Below are 26,903 nucleotides of genomic sequence, written 5' to 3'. Positions count from 1 at the left end.
CTGTCTGTGTGTATGTCTGCAGGTCAGAAGAGGGCACCAGATCTCATTACAGATAGTTGTGAGCCACCATGTGGTTGCTGGGAATTGAACTCAGGACCTTTGGAAGAGCAGCCAGTGCTCTTAACCTCTGAGCCATCTTTCCAGCACCTAAGTAAATAATTTTTAAAAGAAAGAAACACATTTCAGTAAAGTAATAGAGACAGCAGAAGGGATAAGGGAGGCTGCAAGGAGACAAACATGAACAATGTACAATGAGATATAGATATGGAACTGTCATAATAAAACCCATCATTCCAAGCACTACTTAAAAAACTCATAAATCATTTTAATTAGAGGCTTTAATCAATAGAACACTTTATAGTAAGGGAATGAGAGAAAAGGCACAAGGAGACTGACAGTTTTGAATTCTAGATCTGTTTCCATTGTAGGACAGCACAGTTTCTTTGTAAATCTCAGTCAAATAAAGCTTTAATTTAAAATTTTTAAATGAACGGAGCATACCTGCATAGGTAGTGAGCTGGCCAATTTGAATTTGTGGTACATGTGTACAGTATGATTCCACAGTCATTGCAAAGAATAGGTATACATAGGTGTTCTGAGTTAAAAGCTTTGCTGGTTTGAATGAGAATGGCCCCCATAGGCTCCTATATTCAAATACTGGATCCTCATTTGGTAGAAGTATTTTGGAAGGATTAGGAGGTGTGGTCATGTTGGAAGAGGTGTGTCATTAGAGGGGTAGGATTTGAGGTTTCAAAAGACTCAAACCAATCCCAGTGTTTCTCTTGGCCTTGTGGTTGTGTTCAGGACAAGTGAGCTCTTAGTTACTGCTGCAGTACCATGCCCATGTGCCTCCCACCATGCTCCCTGCCATGACGGTCATAGACTCTAATTCTCTGGCACAGTAAGCTCCAAATTAAACACTTTCTTTTATAAGTTGCCTCGGTCATGGTGTTTTATCACAGCAATAGAAAAGTAACTAAGACAGAGTTGCATTGTAACAAAAATAGTATGATAATATTGATAAAAATTAATAGATTAGTCGTAAAATATAAGTTGTGATTGTAGAAAGGAAAACCATAGAATGTTCATTACTATTAACTGGAGTTTTTGTCTTCCCTCTACCACCAAGTTGGGAGGATTGACTGAACTTGACCCCTTCCACAGCCTAGAACTGGACCAGTTGTCTGGAGACAACTGTCAGAGCCACAGTGATCAAGCAGGGATGGCCATCCAGCACTTTCCTGACCCAGCAAAGTTTATCCATCGCTTTTCTCAAACATTCTCATTTTCTTTAAGCAAATTTTAGATAGTCAAAAAGCAAGCTTAAGGTAACCAAAGATTAGCCATTTTTACAGAGGTGAGTTTTCCTACATAAGACCTCTGGAGGTGTGGTGGCTCAGTGGCCAGCCTCCAAGATACTCCATGCATGGAACCCAGGCACCAGGACTTCTGAAATTTCTCCAGGTGATTCAGTATGCATGCATGCATGGCTGAGAACAGCTGCTTTTTAACAAAGGTAAGAATATTAACAGGAAACTTCTGACTATATCTCTTATGGAAAAAAACCCAGTCAAACAGGAGATAGCCCAGAGATGGCGGGAAGACTTAAAAATGTTTACTAAAGTCGCAAAGGTAATGAGAACTTTGTTGAATTTCTGTATAATAAGAGGACATGGAACTAAATATCATTGTGCACTTGTGAAGCTCAAATAAGAAAATACTGTACATGCAAAAGTTATTTCAAAGTATTAATGCCCATGTGCAGCCAGAGCTGAGGACCTCTCCTGAGATATTCTTTTCTCACAGCCTTTTCACACACACCAACCCACTCAGAGGTGTTCAGACCAACAGAGAACCTGGGAAAGGCCAAGAACTTGCCAGATGTGGAAATACACTTGGGAGATCCTACACAGTTCATATATTATTCTCTACCACCTATGCTCTTTAGCATTTAAATATGAATATGTATTTCATCAATTGCCCTTCCCAGTGTGAGGTCATCATCATTTTCTATAGAGCCCAGGTCAGCCTGAAAATGATGTTTTTAGGTGTGCGCATATTTCTTCCGGTTTTACTTCATACACAGTCTCTGTCAACTATCACCAAGTCCGTCAAAGGGCCAAGATCATGACTTGTGGTCAGGTATAGCATTACCTCTGGAGTCACACTACCAGAGTTTGTGTCCCCGCACTGCCTCTTACCCACTAGTGACTTCAGCTGTTCAGTTGCCATTGGGCACCAGGGGCTTCCGTTCTAAAGAGTAGGCATGAGGCTCAAGCAAGCTATTGCAGTGAAAGTCCTCAGCACACCCTCATCACACAGAACCTACTCAAAGCATATTTGCCTTAGACAATGACTGTTATCATGGCTGTGGTCATGATGTCTTTGACAGCATTGGTTTCTGACTGTAGGTGCACACAGTATCATCCAGGAGGATTTTGGGACTCCTAGAGCCCAGACTGATCAAATCAGATTCTCTGTAGTTGGGCCCTGGCAGCAGGGAGCGGGTCAGGTGATGTCCACGTGGTGGTAGAGCTGAGAACCACTTTTCTAAGCTGCTTTTTCTTATGACCTGTCATATACAGCAGCATACTCAGACATGGGCAGACCGACAGAGGACCTGGGAAGGGACAATATACTTGATGTCTGTAACACCTGGTAGAAAACATGTAAGAAGCTGGGCAGTGGTGGTGCATGCCTTTAATCCCAGCATTTGGGAGGCAGAGGCAGAGGCAGACAGATCTCTGTGAATTCGAGGCAAGTCTGGTTTACAGAGTGAGTTCTAGGACAGCCAAGACTATATAGAGAAACCCTGTCTAAAACAAAACAAAACACTTCCCCCAAGGAAGGAGGAGGAGAAGGAGGAGAGAAAGGAAAAAAAGAAAGGAAAGAAAGAAAGAAGGAAAGAAAGAAAGAAAGGAAGGAAGGAAGGAAGGAAGGAAAGAAGGAAGGAAGCATAAAAGTAGGTTTCATTCATTACCTTCCATCATCTGGGCCTCCAAGTGAAACCAAGTACAAATCATTGGGCGAAAAGGCCAGGGCTTCGATTTTACCCTTGTGCAGTGACAGCCGAGCAATCAGCTCTCTCTTCTTATAGTCCCACAGAATGATGTCTGCCTGAGGGGCGAAATACACTGTCAGATCCTAGACAGGCTTTAGTAGAACCTGAGGGGTAACTGCCTAGCTTGGTGAGAAACACTCACCAAGTTAGACCCCGTGTTAGACTATGTGGTAGAAACGCGACTGACAGCAACAAAGTCGAAGCAGATTTAAGTTAAGTGTCTGCAGTCACAAGCTACAGCATCTGGTACCAAGACACCAGAGGCTTTCAGGGACAGCTTGATGGGCTGACAATGAGAGAAGGCAAAGGATGATGGAAGGACGTGCGTGACACAGAGCTAGGAAGTCTGGCAGCTCTTCTAGGGAGGCACTTTTAAGTAAGTCAGTCCAGTGAATTCTTTGAATTTTATTCACCTTGAACCCCATGAAAGTGACTTGTCCAGAGGCGATATAATCTCCTTCCTTGGAGATGGTCAGACAGGAGACGTTGTTACCATGGCCGTGGAGGAATTTCTGCTCGTTAGTGTTTATTGCCTGGATGAGGATAGTGCAGCCCAGGGGATAGATCAGGTGCTCCTGGTCAGGGTGGCATTTGAGACCGTTGGGAACGTGTCCTAAAAGAGAGAGATAAGAAATAATTATAACCAATAAACAATAATAACTATAACCAGGTGTAGATGTGGCTGGTAGCTGTGTTGTTGTTTGTTTGTTGTTTAATCACAGTACACAAGACAACACTCTTAAAATAAATCTTAATTGAACTGGGACGCACATGGAATAATAGGTAATTTTATTCCATGAACAAGGAAACTGGTGTAGCACATCTCTTCTCAAACTTTGAAGTGCCTAAAACTCACATGGGGCCAGTTAAAATATAAAATGATTCCAGTTTCAGGTTAAGAATGAGCTAGGGCTCTTTCTTTTCAGTCAGCTTACAAGGGATGCTGATGTTGTCTGGAAACCTCACTTTGGACAGCAAAGCCCTAGGGCAGGTTCTTTAATCCTGAGAGGCATGGGTGTACAGGGCACAGGCAGCTTGTTAGGGGGATGGCCCATAAGCACAGGGAGAATGTGAGTACTTATTGCAAACATTTGAAGACTAAAGTTTTGCTTATTTCACTTGTTATGATGGCCTCCAGGCTCATTCATCATTATGCAAATGGCATGATACCCTTCTTTTAAAAGGCTGAGCAGCATCACAGTATATCTGTGTGCATCTCGTATTTTCTTTACCCATTCATCTGTTGATGGACATTTGGGTCACTCCTATATCTTGGCTACTGTACATGATGCTGCAATGAACATGGTGGTTTAGATACTACTTCAAAATGCAGATTTCATTACCCTATGCCGACTAGTTTTATGTTTAACTTGACACAGGCTATGGTCACCTGAGAGGAAGTAACCTCAACTGAAAAAAATTCTTCCACAATATCAAGCTGTAGGCAAGCCTTAGAGCATTTTCTTATGTAATGATTGATGGGGGAGAGCCCAGTCCACTGTGGGTTGTGTGTGATGCCATTCCTAGGCTGGTAGTCCTGGGTCCTGTAAGAAAGCAGGATGAACAAGCTATGAGGAGCAAGCCAGTAAGCAGCACTCCTCCATGACTCCTGCATCAGCTTGTGCCTCCAGGTTCCTGCCCTGTTTTTCCTGTCCTGACTTCCTTCAATGAGCAGTGATGTGGAACTGTAAGCCAAATAAACTCCTTCCTCCCCAAGTTGCTTTTAGATCATGGTGTTTCATCACTGCAATGATAACCTTAACAAAAACATAGCCCAAAGTGTATGACTGGACCATATGGTAGCACTGCCTGCCTGCCTGCCTTCCTTCTTTCCTTCCTTCCTTCTTTCCTTCCTTCCTTCCTTCCTTCCTTCCTTCCTTCCTTCCTTCCTTCCTTCCTTCCTTCCTTCCTTTCTTTCTTTCTTTCTTTCTTTCTTTCTTCCTTTCAGGCAGGGTCTTATGCTGGGTGGTGATGGCACATGCTTTTAATCCCAGCACTCCAGAAACAGAGGCAGACAAATCTCTGAGTTCGAGACCAGCCTGGTCTATAGAATGAGTCCCAGGACAGGCACCAAAGCAACAGAGAAACCCTGTCTTAAAAACAACAACAACAACAACAAAACTATGTAATTCCTGTTCCTGGGTGTCTTGGAACTTGATACGTAGATCAAGCTGGCTTTAAACTCCCTAAGACTCTCTGCCTCCCCAGATCTGGGACTAAAGGTATGTGCCACCACACCCTGGCCCCATTTTTATGAAGTTCTTATGAAAGTAGAGTTAATATCTTTCATCTATTCCTTCTAAAACCATATAATTTTGTTCCTGATTTTGGGCTCTTTATAAACATTCAGACGGCTACCCATATGGTAACGGTAAAATAAGATCGCTGTTTCACACTGCACGTGAACAACACCTTCCAGGTGGATCCAAGGTCTAAATGTGAAAAACAGGACCTAATATTTACACAGATGTAGGAAATGACTTATAAACTAGGTCCAAAAACCAGCGAAGGCTGATTACTTATCCAGTTGTGTTTAAAACTGAATGTCTAGCTACAAAAGGCAAATGAAAAGCCCAGACCAGAAGGGATTTGTAATATACAGAGATTATAAGTGGTTCTCAGTTAATAAGCAAAGAGCTTCTACAAAGCAATAAGAAAAACGAGCATGCATCAGCAGTGACAGCAAAAATGAGCAAGGAACATGAATGGGAAGTTTATACCAAAGGATCTTAAAAATGGGTAAGCATGTGAAAATATGACCTCTTATTAGGGGGTTAGACTTAGGTTGGGGTTGGGGTTGAGGTTTGGGTTAGTTCAATGGTTGGGGTTGGAGTTAATGTTTGAGTAGGTGTTGTTTTGTGAATTGGATTGATTTTGGGGTTGGAGTTGGGCTTGGAGTTAAGGTCTGATATGTGATGGTGTAAATATGAGCTCCATAGACTCAAATATTTGAATGTTTGTTTTCCATTGGTGGAACTGTTTAGGACAGATGAGGGGGTGTGGTCTTGTTGCAGGGCGTGTGGCCTTGTTTGAGAAGGTGTGCTGCTGGGTGTGGGCTTCAAGACTTCAAAATCCCACACTAGGCCCAGTCTCTTTCTCTGTCTGTCTACTGCTTGCGGATAAGACATAAGCCCTCGGCTACTGTTGTCAGCGCCACGCCAGCTTGCTTCCTGTCATTCTCCCTCCCATGAGGGTCATGGACTCACCGTCTGAAACTGTGTGCAAGCCCCCAGTTAAATGCTTTCTTATATAAGCTGCCTCGGTCATGATGTTATTTCATAGCAACAGGACAGTACAGGAGGTGTCTTATCGCCATGACAGGCTCGTTCGTGCTGCTTGTTAGTAGAAGGTGAACTTTGGGACTTTGTATCAGGACGGGAGATGAATTCTGTAAGCAGGGCTTCCTGGGCCATTCTCATAGGAGTGTGGAAGAGAGTTGTGCTGGGTGCCATGTGGACTAGGAAGACCCAGCTCAACAACTTTTACAGGAGAATAATATTAGTGAATGGGCTAGAGACTGTTTTTGCGACGTTTTGGCAAAGAATGTTGCTGCTTTTCGGTCTTGTTCTAAGAATCTTCCAGAGACTAAATTGAAGAGTTTTGGATGACCGTCTAGAAGATTTCAAGACAACTTAGTATTGACTATCATGTTGTTATTAGTGTGGTCACTCTTATACAGATCTATAAAGAAATAGAGAAAGTGGGACAAAAAGAAATACAAAATGTACATGCGAGGAGAAAAAGATCATCAGGGAACGTGATGTTGGGGTCAAGTCCTGTGCTCGAGGAGGTGAAGGCAGACCTGATGCTAAATGGGATGAAGGGAGTGGTACCTTCAGGCTAATATCCTCCTAAACTAATCTGCATCTCACAAAAAGAAAAGCTTGTGCAACAAAGGAAAACATCAACAAGTCAAAGCATATGAAAATATAATGCAAGGAGGGACCAGTTTCTATCCCAAATAGGCTGCAATACTTGGTAGCCTCAGCCACCTGGTTCTGGCTTGATCAATATGAACACAGGAGTAAAGGGGCTATGGAGCTTTCCTCGCTGGCTAAGGAAAGCCCCTAAAAGTCATCTAAGCTCTCTGACGGCAGACATAGAGTTACAGAATTTGAAGTTGGTCCTCTTGGGTTTCAGTCTTGCTTTGGTATTTCCTTGCCATGCCCCCTTCCCTCCTCTTTGGAATGGTAATGTATATTCTGTGTCATTGGATGTTGGAATATGCAATTTGCTTTGGATTTTACGGAAGTTCACAGTGAAGAGATTGCCTTGAGGCTCAGGAGAGACTTTGGACTTTTAAACAGTGTCAAGACTGTGGAAATTTGTGGAGATTTTTGGAGTTATGCAAATGCATTTGCTTTATGATCTGACTACTAAGTCTTTTCAGGGCCAAAGAATGGGATGTAGTGTTTTGAATGAGACTAGCTCCGTGGGCTCATATGTCTGAATGCTTGGTCCCTAGTTTGTGGAACAGTTTTTGGAACATTTAGAAGATTGCCCTTATTGAAGAAGATGTGTCACTGTGGGTAGGCTTTGAGGTTTGAAAGCCCATGCCAGGAACAGTCTCTCTCTCTCTCTCTCTCTCTCTCTCTCTCTCTGCCTACTGCTTGTGGATAAGATATAAGCTCCCAGCTACTGCTTCAGCACTGTGCCTACCTACCCCCTGCCATTCTCCCCACCACGATGGCCATGGACTCATCCTCTGAAACTATAAGCAATCCCCCAGTTAAATGCTTCCTTTTATAAGTTGTCTTGCTGGCAGTTAGCTCTTAACAGCAATAGAGCAGTGGCTAAGACAGGGGTGCATGTCTTCAGTTACATGGTGTCTTAGTTGGTGCATCTGTTGCTGTGAAGAGACTCCATGACTGTGTTAAACATATAAAGAAAAACATTCAGGGGCTGCTCACAGTCCACTGTTGGGCGTGGGGAAGCAGGGTGGCATGCAAGCAGACATGGGGCTGGAAAGGAAGCTGAGAGCACTACCTCCGGATCGGACAGCAGCAGGAGTGAGACCAGAAAACCTGAGGTTGAAAAAGATTCCATTCTTGTGCCGGGATCCTTTGGGACTTCGAACTTCACCCCAACCCCTGAGAAAAGCCAGGAGGAGGCCCCTTCTAGGGGAAGAATTAGTTAATGGAAAAGCCTGAGATACTTGAAACTGCTGACTGCCACCCATACCCCAACCCTTGGTTACACAAAAGATGTTGACTACCTAACTTCCCCTATCGATTGAGTAACAATGGACCAATCAGATAAGTTTTCAGACAGCCCCTGTAGCAAGCAAAGGGTCAGCAGCCAGCTGAGGATGTGACCAGGGGACAGTTACTATGGGAGAACAACCTGCCCCCCCTCCCCCCTCCGGCAAGGACAGCCTATCAGAAAATAAGGCTAAGCCTTACCTAACCTTTAGCCAATTGTGATATAGGATAAGCAATTTTGTACTTTGAAATTGTACTCTTGTGACTGCTTTGTGGTTTTTGTCTTTTAAATCCCTTTGAAAACAATAGTAGATGGGGCCCTCTTCCCTCCATGTGCTGTGTCAGACTGTGAGGCAGGGGACCTGTGCTAGCTCATATACAATAAACAAAACCTTGCTTATGCATTCGGAAGAACATGGCGGTCTACTTGGGGGTCTCAGGACTTAGGCACAGGAAAAGACTGAGACACAGTGGGCCTAACTTAAGCATCTGAAATCACAAAGCCCACTCCCAGTGACACACTTCTTCCAACAAGGCCCCATCTACTCCAACAAGGCCATGCCTCCTAATAGTGCCACTCCCTATGGGCCTGGGGTGGGGGGCCATTTTTTTTTTTTTTGAAACCACCACACATAGTTAAGATTCTTGGTTGCAAACAAAGAGAGTCAACTCTGGCTAAACAGAGCAGAAAAGTAACTTCAGGAAAAGAACACAAAATCAATAGGAAGTGTAGAAAAATATACATGAAAAGTGGACAGCGGTAATGAGAAAGCGAGACCAGACCACAGAACCTAAACGTTCTTGATCATAATGCTGGGCAGTCAAGGCAACATTTGACACTCACAGTGTGTGTGTGTTCATGTGTGTGCAGGCAGGTCTGAGGCTGATGAAGGATATCTTTTTCTATGTCTCTCCACCTTATTTTTTAGTGAATGCAGAACATACTGATTGGTTAGACTGACTCTGGGGATTTGCCTGTCTCCTCCCCCAAAACTCTGGTCCTAGGGTTACAGACGTCCACCACTGTGCCCAGTTTTTTATGTGACAGCTGAAGACCCAAACTCAGGGTCCTGGTGGTTGTACTGCAATCACTTAACCAATGAAGCCAACTCCTCTTCTGAAAAGTGTTGCAATTTCTACTTCTAGCAATTGTAGACGGAAACTCCTTCTTCTCACCTTCGTAAGTATGATCCATATATTTAGCCTTGCCAATTGAAGAAATAAAAAGTGCTATCACTTTTAATAACACTTTTAGGGTTTTTTTTTTTGGTGTTTTGAGACAGGGTTTTTCCTGTAACTTTGGAGCCTTTCCTGGAACTAGCTCTTGTAGACCAGGCTGGCCTCGAGCTCACAGAGATCCACCTGCTTCTGCCTCCCAAGTGCTGGGATTAAAGGCGTGTGCCACCACCACCCGGCCCGAGTTTAGCTTTTTATAGAGAGCCAGAAAATAAGTATTTTAGACTTTTTGAATTGTATGGTCTTTGTTGCTGTTACTCATCTCTTCTAGTATAGTGTGAAAGTAGCCGTAGACAACACCTAAATAAAGGACATGGCTGAGTTCCTATAAAACTTTATTTACAAAACACACAGTGGGACAAATCTGTGCAAACAGAGACTGCTCATTTGTCTCCCGGCTGCCCAGACCTGAAATAACCACACAGAAACTATATTAATTGCAATACTGCTTGATCAATGACTCTAGTATATTTCTGGCTAGCTCTTACATCTTAAACGAGCTTACTTCTATTATTTTGTATTTTACCACAAGGCTCATGGTTACTGGCAAGGTTTGGGCATGTCTGTCTCCTGCAGCTCCATGACATCTCTCTGACTCCACCTTCTCTCTTCTCTTCTATCTGCTTGGAATTCCCATCTTGCCCTATTCTGCTCTGCAATAGGCCCAAAACAGATTTTTTATTCACCAATGGCATTTACAGCATACAGAGGGGAATCCCACATCAAATCTGGCCTGCAGATTCCTGACCAATTTGTTACTACTGCTGTTTTTAACTTATAAGAGCTCTAGACATAATGGAAAATCAGTTGAATGTGACTGAACTCAATAGCTACAGTCTGATGTTTTCTTATCCAACACAATTATATTTTGTCTGTTTACATGATAAATTCATGTCAAAGTACAATACCTAGAACTGTAGAATACAGCTACATATGTGCATCATTGCGTTCAAATTCAAGTTTAGCACTATAGCAGTTACCATGAGCTCTACTGCCGCTTTGCTTTGCTTTCAACTTCTTTTTATTTTTTTTTTGGGGGGGGGACAGGGTCTCATTTTGTAGCTCTAGCTGCCCTAGAACTCACTATGTAGACCAGGCTAGGTTTGAACTCACAGAGATCCACTAGCCTCTGCCCTCAAGTGCTGGGGTTAAAGGTGTATGCCATCACGCCCAGCTTGCTTTCAATTTTGGATTAATTCCATGGAAACTATAAGCTCCATTACCTAGTGGCTAAGGCCTTTGACCTCTGAGCCTGGGTTCTTTTTCTTGTTCTTCCAGTCCTGAACTTCCTGCAAACTATTTTGTGGTGATATTTTGTGTATGATCTAACAAATAAAGCTTTGCCAGAAGATCAGAGTGTAGAGCTAGCCACACTAGTTAGCCATAGAAGCCAGGCAGTGGTGGGACACATCTTTAATCCCAGGGCTAAGGGAACAGACAGATTTCTGTTAGTTCAAGGCCACCCTGGGTCACAGGAGAATGTTCCAGTCTAAAAGAGAAATGAAGTCAGGTGGTGGTGAAAAGGGAGGAGACAGGAGCTCATTGCAGCCAGTCTGAGCAAGCATGTGAGGATGCAGTCTGAGGACAGGATCACCCCTTTGGTCTGGGCATTGGCAGAGGTAAGAACTCTAGTGGCTAGCTGCTCTACTTCTCTGATCTTCAGCATTTCTACCCCCTGATAGCTGACTCTGAGTTTTTACTATTAAGACCGATTAGAATTCATGCTACACTACTTGCTATTCACTAAGTAAGCCTTACGCTCTCTATTTCTCCCTTTCCCCCTATCCTAGCTACTTGGAATCACCTATACCTCAATCCTCAGCCACTGGTTCCTACCCAATTTTAAGGACTATTTAAGTTCAAAGAGGTCACTCTTTCCTTGACTTCTTTCAAGTCTTCAACAAATGCTTTCTCCCACAGGCTTAAGAGAAGTCTCAGCAAAAAGTTAAGCGTTCATACACTGTTCTTGCAGAGGACTGGAACTTACTTCCAGTGATACATACCAGGCAGCTCACAACCACCTGTGACTCCACCTTCATGCAATTTCACACCCTCTTCTGGCCTTCTGCCTGCACTTACATGCCCCTCCAACCCCCACCTCATAGACATAGCATAGTAGGGAACTGGAGAGTTGGCTCAGTAGTTAAGAACATTGGCTTCTTTTCTAAAGGACTCAGGTTTGATCCCTAGCACTCACATGGGGCTCACACTGATCTGGAACTCTAGTCCCATGGGATCCGATGCTGTTTTCTGTCCTTCTTGGGCACGACTCACCGACGTGCAAAACATTCATATGCCATTAAAAAAAAAGCAATCTTTCATCCAGACTTTAATAAAACGTTTCCGATTCCCTCTTCTGAGAGCTAGTTAGTAGGTGTCTTAGGGTTTCTATTGTGAAGAGACACCACAACAATGACAACTCTTATAAAGGAAAAACATTTGATTGGAGTGGCTTGCATTTTAAGAGGTTTAGTTCATTATCATCATGGTGCGTACATGGTGGCATGCAGGCAAACATGGTGCAGGAGAAGTAGCTGATAGTCCTATATCTTACAGGCATCAGGAAGTGGTCTGACTTGGCATGGCTTGAACGACCTCAAAGCCAGCCTCCACACTTGCCCCAACAAGACCACACCTCCCATTAGTGGCACTCCCTTTGGGTGCCATTTTCTTTCAGACAATCCCAATATGTTCGCAAGAACTCAGTTTCAGGTCTCCGGGTGTCTTTGCACTGGCTCACCAAGATATTCACTGGGGGTCACTCCTTCTCAGTAATCCTGTCCATCTCTAAAGACAACGCTGGCTCGGATACAGGAAATGCTGACTTTCAGAGTTGTATAGTACAATGAAGACTCGGGAGCTAAGGCCCGAAGTGCTTAAAACTTAACTCAGCAATCATTCCACACCATATCCTTACAACCATAAAGCTACCAGGCATCACAACGTGCTTTTTAAAAAGTTGATTTGATTTCCTCCCCCAAAGTTTGATTCCTTGCCTTTTCTCAACTCCCCAAGCATGACCCTCACCCATACATGACCTGCCCCATCACAGCAATTTCTCACAGTGTTTACCATGACAGTCACAAGAAATGACAATGACCAGGCCCCTCCAGAATCTCCCATGGAGGTCTCCCTTACAGTCCTCCTTCTTTTAAACCCTTCAGAGTCCTTACTTGGGACAGAGGACACAGAGCACCTCTAGAGCAATTACGTGTTCCCTTGCAGCCCTTTCTCCACTGAAGATCAGCAAGAGGTGGGGAAAGGTGGTGTGTGGTGTTTTTTTCTTTTTGCTTTAGGTTGGGTGGTTACTCAAGAGTGGAGGTCGTTGAGGGATAGAGGTGGGGAGTGGTGTCCAGAGCCAAGGTGCGTGCGAGTGTGTGTGTGTGTTTGTGTGTGTGTGTGTGTGTGTGTGTGTGTGTGATAGAGAGAGAGAGAGAGAGAGAGAGAGAGAGAGAGAGAGAGAGAGAGAGAGAGATGGGGAGACCCTTATTCATACTTCCTACTAAGTTAGGCACATTTGGTCCCTGGGTGTGGCGTTTTGTCTGAGCTGTTATCCCATTCCAATTTCTGAGGCTCGGGAGTGAGACCAAGATCCTTCATCATCCCCGGGCTGGTGGTGCCTGGCCAGGCTCTTACCACTGTCCCCACTGCCTCTCAGGTGCTACCAAGTGAGCGTCTCACTGCCCCTGAGGTATCACGGATACTCGAGGCCTCACCATTGAAGCCGATCACAGCCTCAAGCTCCAGTTCAGCCACGTCTGTCTCTGGTAAAATTTGTTCTTCCATCGTGGAGAACTTCAGCTCATTGATTCCTCAACTTCAGGGTGCAGCGTCTAATGGTCGTTATGGCAACCGGCGCACGCATGCGTGCTAGGTTTACGTTCGAGCAGAACCCCAGCCCGCTAAGTTCAAGTTGATTTACCCTTTCGCAAATGTAGAAAGGGCTTCCTTCTAATTTTTTTCATTCATTCTAGAAATTTAGGTGTTAGGTGAAAACTAAATATGCAGAATGAATTCGCGCGTGTCCCGTGTAAGAGTGTGTGACTTTTGTCTTAACTATAAAATTAAGTCCCTTATGATGATTATTGAAAATAATTGAACACAAAGAATTGCCTCTGAAGAATAGTCTGTTGTAAAAAAAAAGTCGTGGAATTGATACTACCTTGCAAAAGAAATTTTAAAAAAAGATTTTAAAAGTTTTAGAACGGTATGCAACTATTTTTATGTATGTAAGTATAATACGTTGCTTGTATGTATATTTTCTGCTTAAACCTTCCAAGTGCTGGGCTTTCAGGCGCGAGCTTTTGTTGTTTTTCAATCAGAAAAAAATGCGAAGAATTTGGAGAGCCGGGGTCTTGATAACTTCCATTCCTGGGAAAAGGTTTTGAGTCTGCTCAACAATACAACCATTTTCCTTGTATCCAGAAGTTCGTGTGAATTAATGAAAATCGATTGTTTCAATCCACTGTTCCCCAAGGATGAGCTTTGGTTGGCGTGATTCTGAGGTTCCGGACACACGTTTCATTTAGTAGACTCTGGGCTCGGGTCGCGCACCTTCCAAACTGCGGAGAATGAGCCGCGCAGGCCGCCGTAGTCAGCTGGTGCGAGCAGGAAGTGTCCCAGCTGCGGGCCGAGACTGAACCATGGCCCCGGACCCCTGGTGAGTTGCTGGAGCTGGCAGTAGTTCACGGTGGGACTTGGGGGTGGAAGTGGCTCCCAGGGACTCGCACAGACCCTGGCCATCGTTGAACTTGGGGCTGGCGGCTTTTAGGGATGCGCAAAGCGGGTGAGGATCCTCCCCTGCTGTGGGGACTCAGCCACTTCCCGCCTCCTCGGTGCTAACTCGGTCGTCAGAGCGGGAGACAGTAACCTGGGTGAGCTAAGTTCTCCCTCGTCCTGCTTGTGCAGGCTCCCCTGGGTTCTGTAAAACCTTTTGGTGGGATGTCCTTTCCTTCTCCCATCAACCCCCAGAAAGGAAAGAAACCGAGGTTCAGACTCCATGGTCACCAGCTAGTTAGTGGTTAGCCAGGCATAGGTGTTATGGGTTCATCACAAAAAGACTTGTAGTAATCTGGGAGGGAAATTTGCACTTGTGGTAGGCATTTTACTCTTTCCTGCGTCAGTATCCCGAAGACTTATGTCAGCAAGACCTAGTGCCGAAATCAGCACCCGATAAGGGCCATTTATTCAGCAGTGAAGCCCCAAGGACAGAATGATGAAAAATATCTTTATCCAAGGAACACATTGCTATACAGTCTTGACCTTTCTGTCTCATAATTTATACCATGATATTTCGATAAAGTTCTTGTTGGAGAATATGCCATGTTGGTGTTTCTGGTACAGTTTATGATTGTTCGATGTCAGACAATTTTGACTATTAGGAGAGTGGCTCCCAAGGTCAGAGTTAGAGTTACCTAGGATCTAGGCTGTTTGGGCTGAAATTTTCGTGGGTTTTGTTTTGTTTCCATTGTTTCAGGGAGCGCAGGCTGACCTTAAGTTCCTGATCTGTTACTTCAGTCTCCCAAGTGGTGTGATTGCATGCTGCCACCATGCCCAGCCAATTTAACACTTCTTCTTCTTCTTTTTTTTTTTTTTTGACCCCATCAAGTTTCAACAATTGTCCACAACCCTGGTAGAAGATTTAGAGACTCTTGAGTATCATCTGCAGGAAAAAAATAAATAGCATCTTTATCATTTGGAAACAACCAATGTTAACTTTTCCTCAATGCATTTATTGTTTGAAACTTTAGTTGCTTGTATTTTCCACAACAGGGAGCATTTCTCCTTATCATTAACTCATCTTAAAAACGTGATTTTTTCCATGTACATCAATACATCATCTGAACGTTCATAACTTATTTCAGCCTTAGCTCAGTGGTCGAGCTTGCCATACACAAGGCCTTGAGCTTGGTCCTCAGCAAGACAAGGAAGCTTTCATCTGCCGAATGAGAAAGCCACCGAGTTAAACAATGGAGACTAAGAGTAAAAGAGTTCAAACGCTTCAGTGTTTGGGGTAAAATTCTCCTGTAAGTCTGATCTGGGCCAGGCTCTGAAGAAACTAGCCTCCACTCATCTGTCCTGTTTAAATGTACCCTCCTACCAGGGCCACTACTTGGCCAGACATGCTTTCTTCCATTCGTCTTTGCTTGTGCCACATGCCTTCCACAGTGTTTAGATTTTGCTTCTCCCTTCCCATACGGACATCTGCTTGAGTCTGAAGTCAGCCCAAGACGTCCTCTTGTGGCCCAGCCCTTCTGAGCACCTCTGACATCAGTAATGTCTCCCATCCCCTAACCCTAGAGGTACTTAATTTAGGGCTTGTATTTGACAGGAATTTGTTATGGATTTTATATGTTTGATCTGTGTTTGTTGAGCCAGACTGAAGCCCCTGTCTTCATAACTGATAGTGTGGAGATAAACAAGTAAAATGGGGGGAATCTGGAAGTCGGACTATTTTCATTACCCCCACTTTTTAAAAATTATATATGTTAAAATATATAAATATATATAAAATATATATTAACCCCCTGCTCCTTTTCATACACACACCTATACCCGAATGTACTGAATGGTGCATACTGATGTATGAGTCCAGGGTTTGGAGTGGCACTGCCTCTGAAGTGCTTGTGAAGAACATAACATAGAACAACATAAAGTTCTCTGTGTAGGACCTGGCGCCACATCCCCAGCCCAGGCTAGATGCTTTTTTTCCCCTGATGCTGGTGATTGAGCCTAGTGCCTTGCACAAGCTAGACAAATGCTTCTCACTGAGCTATGCCTTTAATCACGTTTTAAGATTTGAGACAGTTCACAAAGTTACCTAAGCTGCCTCAAGTAGACTAACCTTGAAGTTAAGACTCTCCTGTCTCAGCCTCAAGAAGCTGGGGTAATGGGCATGTCCAGTACTGAAATATTTTAAAGAAATAAATTATTTCTTGTCTTATGCATAAAACTGGGACATTAAGACAAACAACAATTTTCAGTATTTTGCAGTGGACAGTCCTGGAAAATGCATTGTTCACATGAGCACAAGAGTCCCTGCTTCTCAGGAGCAGACGGGTATAGGAGATGAGATGTATGTGCACACACGTGTTTTCTGAAAATTAGAAAGCAAAAATGCTGTAATCAGGATAACTCTGGGTGCTAGTAGGATTTTATTTGAATTTTGTTTTGTTTTGTTTTTGGGGGGCAAGGTTTCTCTGTGTAGCCCTGGCTTTGTGGACCAGGCTGACGTCTAACTCACTGAGATCCGCTTGCCTCTGCCTCCTGAGTGCTGGGATTAAAGGCGTGTGCCACCACTGCTCAGAAATCTTTTTTTTTTTTAAGACGTTTATTTTTATTTTAAGTGTATGGATGTTTTTCCTTCATGTATGTCTGTGCCTCATGCTTGCCTGGTACCCTCGAGGCTAGAAGAGGGCACGATACAGTTGTAGATGGCCTTGTGGGTGCTGGGAATCAAACCCAGGTTCTCTGGAAGAGCAACAGTGCTCTCAACCACAGAGCCATCTCTCCAGCCCCTCATTTATCCCCTCATTTGAATCTTTGAAAGCCCCAACACTGTTGGGTGGCAAGTGGAAGGCCAGTGTTCTGAGAGAATTGTGGTGGGGTTAGGAGTTAGCCAGGCTTCCATGTCCCCTGGAGCATTTTGCTGCAGATACACAGTTCCTGCTGTCCCTGCTGTGTGAATTTGGTTGTCAGTTCTCCCCTTGCCTCAGTGTTTCCTTTATACAGCACCTCCTTGTCACCGTATTCCTTTATCTTCGCTGTTTCATAGCACAAATCCAATCAACATCTGATACGATAGATGCTGGTCTCCTTTCACTGGAATGTTCATTTAAAAACAGGAACTCGGTAGTTTTGTTTATCGCTCTTTCAGATTGACAGTGCCTGGAACAATGTTTTGTTCAGCATAAGCCCTTCAGCAGTATTTGCTGACTGTCTTACAGAGAAGTGATTGCAGAGTTAGTGTTGCAGGCCTGCAATCCTAGCATTCAGGACTCATGAAGGGAAGGCAGGAGAATTATGAGTTCAAGGCTAGCCTGGGTTACATAGGGAGGCCCTGTTAAAACAAAAACAGTAAACCCACAAAACAAACAAAACAACCCAAACCAAATAATGTCGAGCCAAAGGTACAAATGCAAATGTTTTATCATGTGCATAATAGTGAAGTCCCTGAAAGCTCAGATTCTGGGACCAGACACCCTTAGTTGCTGCTGTCCTTTGTCCCGTCCCCTCTGAGCAAGTCAGCTCTACCTCTTTTCTTTGTACCTGGTTTCTTCCTATCTAGGTGGAGGAGGCCATATTCCTTGCCCCACAGTGTTCTCCTGTGGATTAACCTAGTTGTCATTAGTGAAGCTTCCTGAATGGTGCCTGGTACATAGGAAGCACCATTCAGTACATGATATTATGATGGTTCCTTTTTTCTTTCTTTCTTTCTTTCTTTCTTTCTTTCTTTCTTTCTTTCTTTCTTTCGTTTGTCTCTCTCTCTCTCCCTCCCTCCCTCCCTTTCTTCCTCCTTCCTTTCTTCCTTCATTCCTTCCCTCCCTCCTTCCCTTTTCTTTCTTCCTTCCCTCTTTCCATTTCCCTCTATTTCTTCCTCCTTCCTTCCTCTCCCTCCCTCCCTCCCTCCCTCCCTCCCTCCCTCCCTCCCTCCCTTCCTTCCTTCCTTCTTTCCTTTCTTCTTTCCCTCCTTCCTTCCTTCCTTTGAGATAGGGTCTCATTACATAGCCTGGCCCATTCAATACATGCTGCTATTATGGGTCCTTTTTGCTTCTTTCTTACTTTCTTTCTTTCTTTCTTTCTTTTCTTTCTTCCCTCCCTCCCTTCCTCCCTCCCTCCCTCCCTTCTTTCTTTTTTTATTTCTGTCTGTCTGTCTTTCTTTCGATAGGGTCTCATTATGTAGCCTGGTCTGGAGCTCACAATGTAAACTAGGCTGACCTTGAACTCACAGAGATCTGCCTGCCTCTGCAGTGCTGGGTTTAAAGGCAATATGCCACCACAATTCCCTGGCCAGGACTTTATTTAAAGAACTTTAAACCTTCTTCTCTCTGTATGACTTTGATTTCAGGTTCTCCACATATGATTCTACTTGTCAAATTGCCCAAGAAATTGCTGAGAAAATTCAACAACGAAATCAATGTGAAAGGAGAGGTGAAAAGACTCCTAAGGTAATACCGCGGGAGAATTGATGTGCTCATCTTTGAAGTTTGAAAGCATTTCTAGATCTGGGGCATGCTGTGTGTGTGTTGTGTTGTGTGCACGTGTGTGCATGTGCGAGATCATGTGTATAAATTTTTGGAGTGTGTTTTGGTATGTTGTATCTAATTTTATTTTTTCCCCATTTGGTAAATTATGAATGACTACTGCCCCAAGATATAAAATAGTCTACATTTCATTCACTGGCTTTTTATAGAGCTGCAGTGTTGACACTGTGGCAGCTGCTGGCATCATACTCTTGGATCTGTCTGTGTGTGTTCATGGATGTTTGTGTGCCTGTGGAAGCCAGAGGTTGACACTGGCTGTGTGGCTGCTGGGGATCAAACACTAGTTCTCAGGCCTGTGCAGCAAGCAGTTCACCAAGCCCAGTCCCAGCCTTGTATTTTGTTTATGGTAACTCCTTATCCAACTGTTTAGGCAAGTAGGGAGATCTTATCTCATCAACAAACAGATTAAACAATAAGCCAAAGAAATGAGTGCAGGTGTTTTATCACTTGCATAATAGCTCGGCTGTGGCACAGAGTGCTCACCTTTAATCTGCCATAACTCGGAGGCAGACTCAGGCAACTCTCTGAGTTCAAGGCTAGCCTGGTCTATAAGAGCTAGTTCCAGGACAGCGAGGGCTACACAGAGGAGCCCTGTCTTAAACCCTCCTCCCCGCAAAAAAGATATACACACCCTTTGCATACATATCATTTGTCCTATTTTTATTTGTCTTATTTTTCATTATATTCCATTTATCTAATTTTTTATTGTCATTTGTAATTCTATTTATTTGGTTTTGAGTTAGGGTATTGCTATGTAGCCCAGACTGGCCTAGAACTTGCTATGTTGTTCTGGCTAATTTTAAACCAAGATCCTTCTGTCCCAGTCCCCTGAGCACTGGGATTGGAGATGTTTGACTTTCAGGGTACTCTTATGAAATATCACTGAAAAAAATTCAGTGTTGTAGCTAATGATCAATAACAAGATTCTGAGTGGACTTTGAACAGACATGTTGTGCATTTATGGATTAAGCAGGGGAGTTTTGACTTTTTTGGGGGGTGTGGAGCTTCTTTGAGACAAGGTTTCTCTGTGTAGCCCCAGCTGTCCTGAACTTGTGCTATAGACCAGGATGGCTTCCAGCTCACAGAGCTCCATCTGCCTCTGCCTCCTGAGGGCTGGGTTCAAAGGCGTACACCACCACTGCCTGACTGACTTTTTTCCTTCTTATTCACCTTCTGTCAGTATCTAGTGCATGGTTATTGTGGGGCAAACCAGTCTACACAGTTTTTAGGTTTTGTTGGTATTGTTATTTTTGTTTTTTAAAAAATGTCATTTACTTAGTTAGTTAATTAATTCATAGGCTCTCATGATACCCAGGCTGGTCTGGAATTCCTGTTGTAGCTCAGGCTGACCCTGGCTCTTTATCCTCTTGCATCTGTCTCCCAAATGCTGATATAGTAGGTGTGAGCCACCATGCCTGTCTTGATCACTGTACTGAATTCTTTTACTTTTTTGGTTTGTTGTTGTTTTGAGACAGGATTTCTCACTGGACTGGGAATTTACCAATATGGGTGGATTAACTGACTAGCAAGCCTCATAGATCCTCCTGTCCCCACATCCCAGTGCTGGGGTTACCACTGCACCTGGCCTTTTACTTGGGCGCTTGGGGTTCAGACTCAGGTCTTCATGCTTGTGTGGCAAGTACTCTGCTAACCAAGCCATCTCCCCAGCTCTAAATTGATTCTCTGTATCTTTCCCAAGTAGATTGTTCTCTGCAATTAATACTTTAATCTCCCTTGAGCCCTTCATATTTTCTTAGTCTTGTTCCTTTAGTAAGAACGTGTAGATCTCAGTTAAAGCAGACAGTAGTGTCTATTCTTAGTTTTTCTTCCTGTCTTATTTTTAATTTCCCCACACTGTATTAATCATATGTTTGTTCTCTTTTAAATCAGTAACACCATAGACTTTCCTTTGAGGTTTTCTAGCACTAAACCATCCTTAACTTGCAAGAATAAATTCTACTTCATGGTAGCATCCTGTTCTTTTAATGCAATTCTGAGTCTGCTGATGTTTGAAAACAGTTTTTGTCATCCTTGAGCAGGGTTGGTGTGAGGTTTTTTTGTCTGTTTCCAGTTGTTTACGTCAGTGCTTATGTCTGGGATTGCGTTACCTAAAATATGAATTAGGTCTTGCATTTTTTCTTTGTTCTGGAAGTTTCTTTTTAATTACAAGAAAGGTACTTTTGATAACAAGATTATTTTCTTTTCTTGTTTTTTGTTTCTTTTCTTTTTTTTCTTGAGACAGGGTTTTCTGTGTAGCCCTGGCAAAGTTTATTTTCTTATAAAATGTGAAATCTTAATACTAAATAATGATTACCTTTGGCATTACAGTAGGTTTCTAGACTATTCTCTTTTTGTGTGAAATTTCATTTTATGTCTTGATTTAAACATTTTAAAATTACATTTGTGTGTGTGTGTGTGTGTGTGTGTTTTTTTTGATAGAGTTGGGGGGTGGGGTATCTTGCTTTGTTGCCCAGGCTGGCCCCGAGTGAGTTCCTAGATACAAGTGGAACTGGTGCTGAAGCTTCACGTAGGGTACAGGTGTAAACTACAGCACCCAACCCGTTATACTTTTTGCTTCTTGTTCTGTTCTTTACTCTTTGAATACATGGTAGACTGCTTCCTACCTGCTCCCCGTCAACTCCATGGGTGGCTCCTTTGGTTTCCTGGGATGTTAGAACAAAGCCAGGCCTTTCCTAACTGCTGGCATCAGACAGTTGCTTGACATATGTGACCCTGCTCATCAGAGCAGGGCCTCCTGCTTCTTTCTGGGTTATACACTGCTACTTTGTTGTTTGGTCAGGCAGGCTCTCACTATGTAGCCTTGGATGACCTTGAACTCACTATGTGGATCCTGCTGACCTTGTCATACAGATCCTCCTGTCTTCCCAGTGCTGGGATTACACGTGTACCCCACCATGCCCAGTTAACTGCTACTTTTTGCAAGCAATAGTAAAACAGGGGCAGTCTGCCTTTCTAATATTCCTCCCATTTCCTCCATGATCAAATATGTTTTCATTTAGATGGGTACTTTTGTTCTTCACATTTCCAAATGTCAGGGAGGGGCTCTTTCCATCTCTTCATCTTCAGAGTCACAGGCAGACATTCCCTCTGGGCTTTTAGGCTGACTGGAGACAGTTCCCTCAGTCCTAGAAGAAGAGTCATGTGTGGTTAACATTCCTCGCGTAGAAAAAGAGCATTACTTTCCAGTGGTCAGATGGGCTATAAATATACCAGAGTGTTCTGAGACCAGTCAGAACACTAATGGGACTTGACACCTTGTCTTCTGAAGCATGGTTGAGGGAACCGTGGAGTTTTGCTTCTGAGTGAGGACTGAGGGAACAGTTTCCTGCATGGCTCCGGTGTGGGTAAAATACAGTATGTGAGAGTTCTGGGAACAGAGTTCCAGCTGAGTATGAATGCAAGCTTACAGTTTCCACTCGTAGCTGTGTTCCTGTGTGGACCAGGTGCACCATGGGTACACGCTCCGGGTGGACAGAGCTCTGGTGGCTAGATAAGGACACCATTGAGACCTTCACAACCCGAGCCTGCCTCCCAGGCTTCCTTCCTTAGCAGATGCTACCTGCCCCTCTGGACAGTGGACTCAGGCTGTGTTCTCCTCTTTTCAGCTCACCCTGACCATCAGAACTTTGTTGAAGAACCTGAAGGTAAAGATCGACACTCTGAAGGACTTACTGCTAAGAGCTGTATCAACCCGTCAGATGTATCCATGTAAACATGTCCACCTTCCCTGGAGGGAGGAGAAACAATCTTATTTAAGAGAGGAAGGAATCTGGGCCACCCACATTTTTCCACAGTTCAAGGAGGACTTGGTCTCCACACTGTTGCCTATAGTCTTGAATTCTGTTTGAGTGTCTGTTCACTGCTTTGCAGTAACTGTGCTGGCAAGGGAAGACTCACCTAAGGAATGAATTTGTCTGGGTGTAACCTTGACAGGGCAGGAAGCTAATGCTCTCCCTCAGCGCTCTCAGAGCTGCGCTTCTACACTGTTTGAGTGTCTGTTCACTGCCTTGAGGATGGCTAGCCGCTTCTTCCACCGCAGGACTTCCATGATAATCCTGAACAGTGATTCCCTGGCGGATTTTCCACAACGTTTTGGTTTTCTTGAGACAGGGTCTCAGTAGCCCAAACTGGACTTGCTCACCCTGTAGCCAAGGATGACTTGAACTTCCGCCCTTACCTCCTGAGCACTCAGATGTTACACTCAGTTTTGTGAGGTGTTGGGGTTGGAACCCAGGGCCTTGTGTCTGCTAGCCAGATGCTCCACCAACTGAGCAACATCTCAGCCCTCAGGATATTGAGTAACCTGCTTTTTGGCCAATAACAGTAGAGGCTACATATCTTTTCTGCTTTTTAAAAATCTAGCCGTAGGCTGCTGAGATATGGTTTGGCTGCTTCATTCTTTCAGGGACACAGACAAGTGCCTCTCTTGTGGGAGCTTTTGGGGTGAAAGGTGTATTTGGAATTGGTTAAAGCAGGCTGGGCCATCTTAACCTCTGGTGAGGTATCAAGTGCTCAAGCAGCTTTTGAACTGTGTGTGGTTATGGTTGTACATGTCTGTAATCCCAGCACCAAAGAGACCGAAACAAAACAGAGCATTAAAAGCCAGCCTGGACTACATAGTGATTTTTGAGGCTAACCTGAGCTACATAATGAGCTACCCTACCCTACTCCATCCCCCACCTCAAAACAAACATTTTAGGAAGAAATTCACAATGGACATGTTACCTAAACTGAGTCTTTAAACCTGGTTTATAATGAGTTGAAAACTGACCCCACAGTTGTGTTTCTTTAAATTGTTTGTAATTCACGCCAAAGACCTGGTTTTTGGTATCAGAGGAAACCACATATCCTGGCTTTTATGTAGGAGAATGTAGGAATACAGCTTTTTTGACAAAACAATTGAAGGTGTTTCAAAAATATGTTTTCTCCCAAATGAAGTCTTTTATGTTAGCAGGGAGGTTGGCATGGCTTAATAGCATGGTCTTCGAAATGTTTAATTATTAATCTGCTGAGGTTTCAAATGAAAGTTTAATTTTAGTAAACAATGGGGGCCTTCTCTGAAACACAGTTGGAATATTCTGGCTTGTAATTTCACCCTCCATATGGTATCATTTGTTACTGCCCCGCTAGTGTGTTACATAAAGAGCTTTTATTTTACTCAAGTCAACAGGTCTTAATCCATAGACCTGAGTGGGTTACAGTGGGTGGGGCTAGTTTCTCTTCTTTCAGAAGTCAGGGCTGGGGAGTTTGCACATGCGTTCAAGGTACATGGACTCATTTTAGTGTAGCCAAAAGCACATGCGTTAGAAAGGTAGCTAAATACTGTCTCATGGTACTTTTAGTTCCTGTTTGCTAACTTCATTAAGATAATTCATTATAATCCAGTATATATATTGTATATATATATATATATCACACACTATAACAGTTACATACACACACACACACACACACACACGACCCATAGAGCAAGAGACATATATAACCCAAGTACTCTGATTCCTGTTAATAGCCCCTGCTACACAGTGGACAGAGAGAACTAAGTGTGTAATATTTGGTTTCATTTTCCTAAACACTTTCAGTCTGGCTGTCTGTTGTAATGGACTTTTGGTTTTGTGTTCTCAGCATGACTCCCCAGACTACCATGTTAAGCACTACCCACCAAACACACTGGTCTCATTATTTAAAAACATTTAAAAAATTTATAAGAACACAAATATTGCTAATTTGAAATTTCATAGGGAAATTTTAAAAAATTGAAAAATTAAAAATAAAAACTCAACTGGATTATAAAAGCTTTTAAAAATAATCTTTTCCCCACCAATTGTTGAGCTTTGCTGGTAGAGAAGGTGACATTCAGGTCACACACCACACGGGGGCGCTCCTAAACCTGTTTTCAGGGAGGCCTCTTCTAGAAGGAAAAAGGCAGTGGTGACTTCAATAGTATCAACAACTTTTTTGTTTGGTAGCTGATTTGGGGCGGGGAATTGAACCTAGAGCCCTGGACATGCTAAGCACATGCTCTATGATTCCAGCCCCAGGCATCTCTCCAACATCCTCCCTCTTAAACATTTTTAATAATTCAAATCTTCCTCCAAATTTAAGCAATTTCAGATGGAAGCTCTTCAGTACTAATCACTGCATATGCTTGGTTTTGGAAATATCTTTTTTTCTTTATAAAAAAGGTAACTTGACCAGGTCAACCTTGTCACCTTGTGTCATGGATACAGGTGGAGAGATTCCAACATTCCTGCAGGGAGTTAATCTTATAGAGAAGAATCCTGGATACATCAGTAACTTTCTCAGGACCCTATAGCTAGGGATACAAGAGTCAGATTTGAGCACATGACTATCTGGCTCCAAGTCTGTTGTTTAAAGCTGATTTTTGTTTGTTTGTTTTTTGTTTTTTTTGAGACAGGGTTTCTCTGTAGCTCTGGTGCCTGTCCTGGGCCTCACTCTGTAGACCAGGTGCCTGGAACTCACAGAGATCTTGAGTGCTGGGATTAAAGGCGTGAGCCACCACTGCCTGGCTTGAAGCTGAATTCTTTAGTAGAGAACATAGTCTCCTGTCCCCTGGTGTGCCTTTGACAGCTGCTTGCTGCGGTCACAGGTCCACAGGAGCCTTCTCAATCACAAGGGTGATGCCGTGTTCTGTTCACTGTGGCGTATTAGTTATAGCTTAAGATATTGTGATCCTTAGCTAAAAAAAATGACCACAAATCACAAAAGACTGCCTCTTTAAAATTATTTTAATTTTATTTATTTGTGTTTGTGTGTATATGTGTGCACAGTGCCTGAGAAAGCCGGAAAGGTTGTTAGATCCCCTAGAGTTGGAGTGGTAGGCAGTTGTGAGCTGTCTAGTGTGTGTACAGAGACCTGAACTCATGTCCTGTACAAGAGAAGCAAATGCTCTTAACCCTCAAGTCATCTCTCCAGCCGGACAGGGTTGTTACAAGGAGCAGGCCACTTGTTCGTCCTGTCCTCCCGGCTAGCTTAGTCCCGAAATAGCCACACAGAAACTGTATTAATTAAATCACCGCCTGGCCCATTAGCTCTAGCCTCTTATTGGCTAACTCTCACGTCTTGATTTAACCCATTTTTATTAATCTGTGTATTGCCATGTGGCAGTGGCTTACCGGGGAAAATTCCCAGCATCTGTCTCTGGTGGATCCATGGCATCTCTCTGACTCTGCTTTCTTCCTCCCAGAATCCAGTTCTATCTTCTCCGCCTACCTAAGTTTTGCCCTATCAGGCCAAGGCAGTTTCTTTATTCATTAACCAATACAAGCAACACACAGAGGGGCCTCCCACACCACAGGGTGACTATTAAATACAGTTCTAGGAGACAATTAATGTTGGGTGACTTTTCTTTTGTGAGACACTGTGTAACTGGCTGCGTTTGCCATGTAAATCAGACAGGCCCGGAGCTCACAGAGGTCTGCCTGTCTCTGGCGAACAGCACCACACCCAGTGCTGGGTGCCTGTTGGAATGTGAGCGTTTGAGAGGCACGCTCCCGTACTGTGCTGCATAACTAAGAACTGACAGGACTTTACTGACATGGTTTTGTCTTCCTGTATTCATAAAGTTCCCCAGAAACTACAGGAGGTACAAGATGAAGTCACCTCGATCCGTGCATGAGTGCAGGCCTGAGGTGTCACATTCTTTCCTGGAAAGTGGTTTTGATGTGTTTTTCAAAAGGAAAGCTGTGCATTTTGACTCTGTTAGCTTGTAATTGATCAGTAATACAGAGTCCTGCAGTCAGGGTGCTTAAATCTGCTTTATACATTTCCAAAAGAGTTAATTAATCTACCCTGTAGCCCAGGTAGGCCTAAAACTTAACAATGTAGCTCGGGCTAGCCTTAAACTATAGGCAAGCGCTCTACTTCTCAGCCTCATAAGTGCCGGAATTACAGGTGTGAGCCACCATGCACAGCCAAACATTCACTTCTATTTCCAGATTTTCTTTTAGTTGCTTCACCGCGTTGCAAGAATAGCTTGTGCTGTGGGAGGCATTGTGTGGATTTCATGCAGTACTAAAAATATTCTCAATCGGCTTTTCATGGCGCTTGTCCTTTGTTAGCTTTTCAAAACCATCACCTTCACCCTTTTTTTCTTTTCTT

The 26,903-nt window shown here is 43.6% G+C and overlaps 2 protein-coding genes across 2 annotated transcripts in view; one reads left to right on the top strand and one right to left on the bottom strand.

The window, feature by feature from the left end:
* Cfap52 (cilia and flagella associated protein 52) overlaps window positions 1-13,341 on the bottom strand; it is a 44,171-nt gene extending 30,830 nt beyond the window's left edge. The window contains exons 1-3 of the mRNA XM_048448303.3: window positions 13,215-13,341; window positions 3,475-3,674; window positions 2,981-3,117 (exon numbers count right to left, since the gene is read on the bottom strand). Coding sequence (XP_048304260.1) covers window positions 2,981-3,117; window positions 3,475-3,674; window positions 13,215-13,284 — 407 coding nt within the window. The 5' untranslated portion in view covers window positions 13,285-13,341. The remainder of the gene's footprint in view (window positions 1-2,980; window positions 3,118-3,474; window positions 3,675-13,214) is intronic.
* A 679-nt stretch (window positions 13,342-14,020) lies between these two features.
* Stx8 (syntaxin 8) overlaps window positions 14,021-26,903 on the top strand; it is a 254,857-nt gene continuing 241,974 nt past the window's right edge. The window contains exons 1-3 of the mRNA XM_048448305.2: window positions 14,021-14,158; window positions 18,566-18,665; window positions 22,388-22,482. Coding sequence (XP_048304262.1) covers window positions 14,142-14,158; window positions 18,566-18,665; window positions 22,388-22,482 — 212 coding nt within the window. The 5' untranslated portion in view covers window positions 14,021-14,141. The remainder of the gene's footprint in view (window positions 14,159-18,565; window positions 18,666-22,387; window positions 22,483-26,903) is intronic.

This window comes from Myodes glareolus, chromosome 9 (assembly GCF_982192425.1).
Source record: "Myodes glareolus chromosome 9, mMyoGla1.1, whole genome shotgun sequence".
NCBI classification, from domain to species: Eukaryota; Metazoa; Chordata; class Mammalia; order Rodentia; family Cricetidae; genus Myodes; species Myodes glareolus.
Note: the sequence above shows the minus strand (reverse complement) of the source record. Positions and strands in the feature narration are given on the sequence as shown.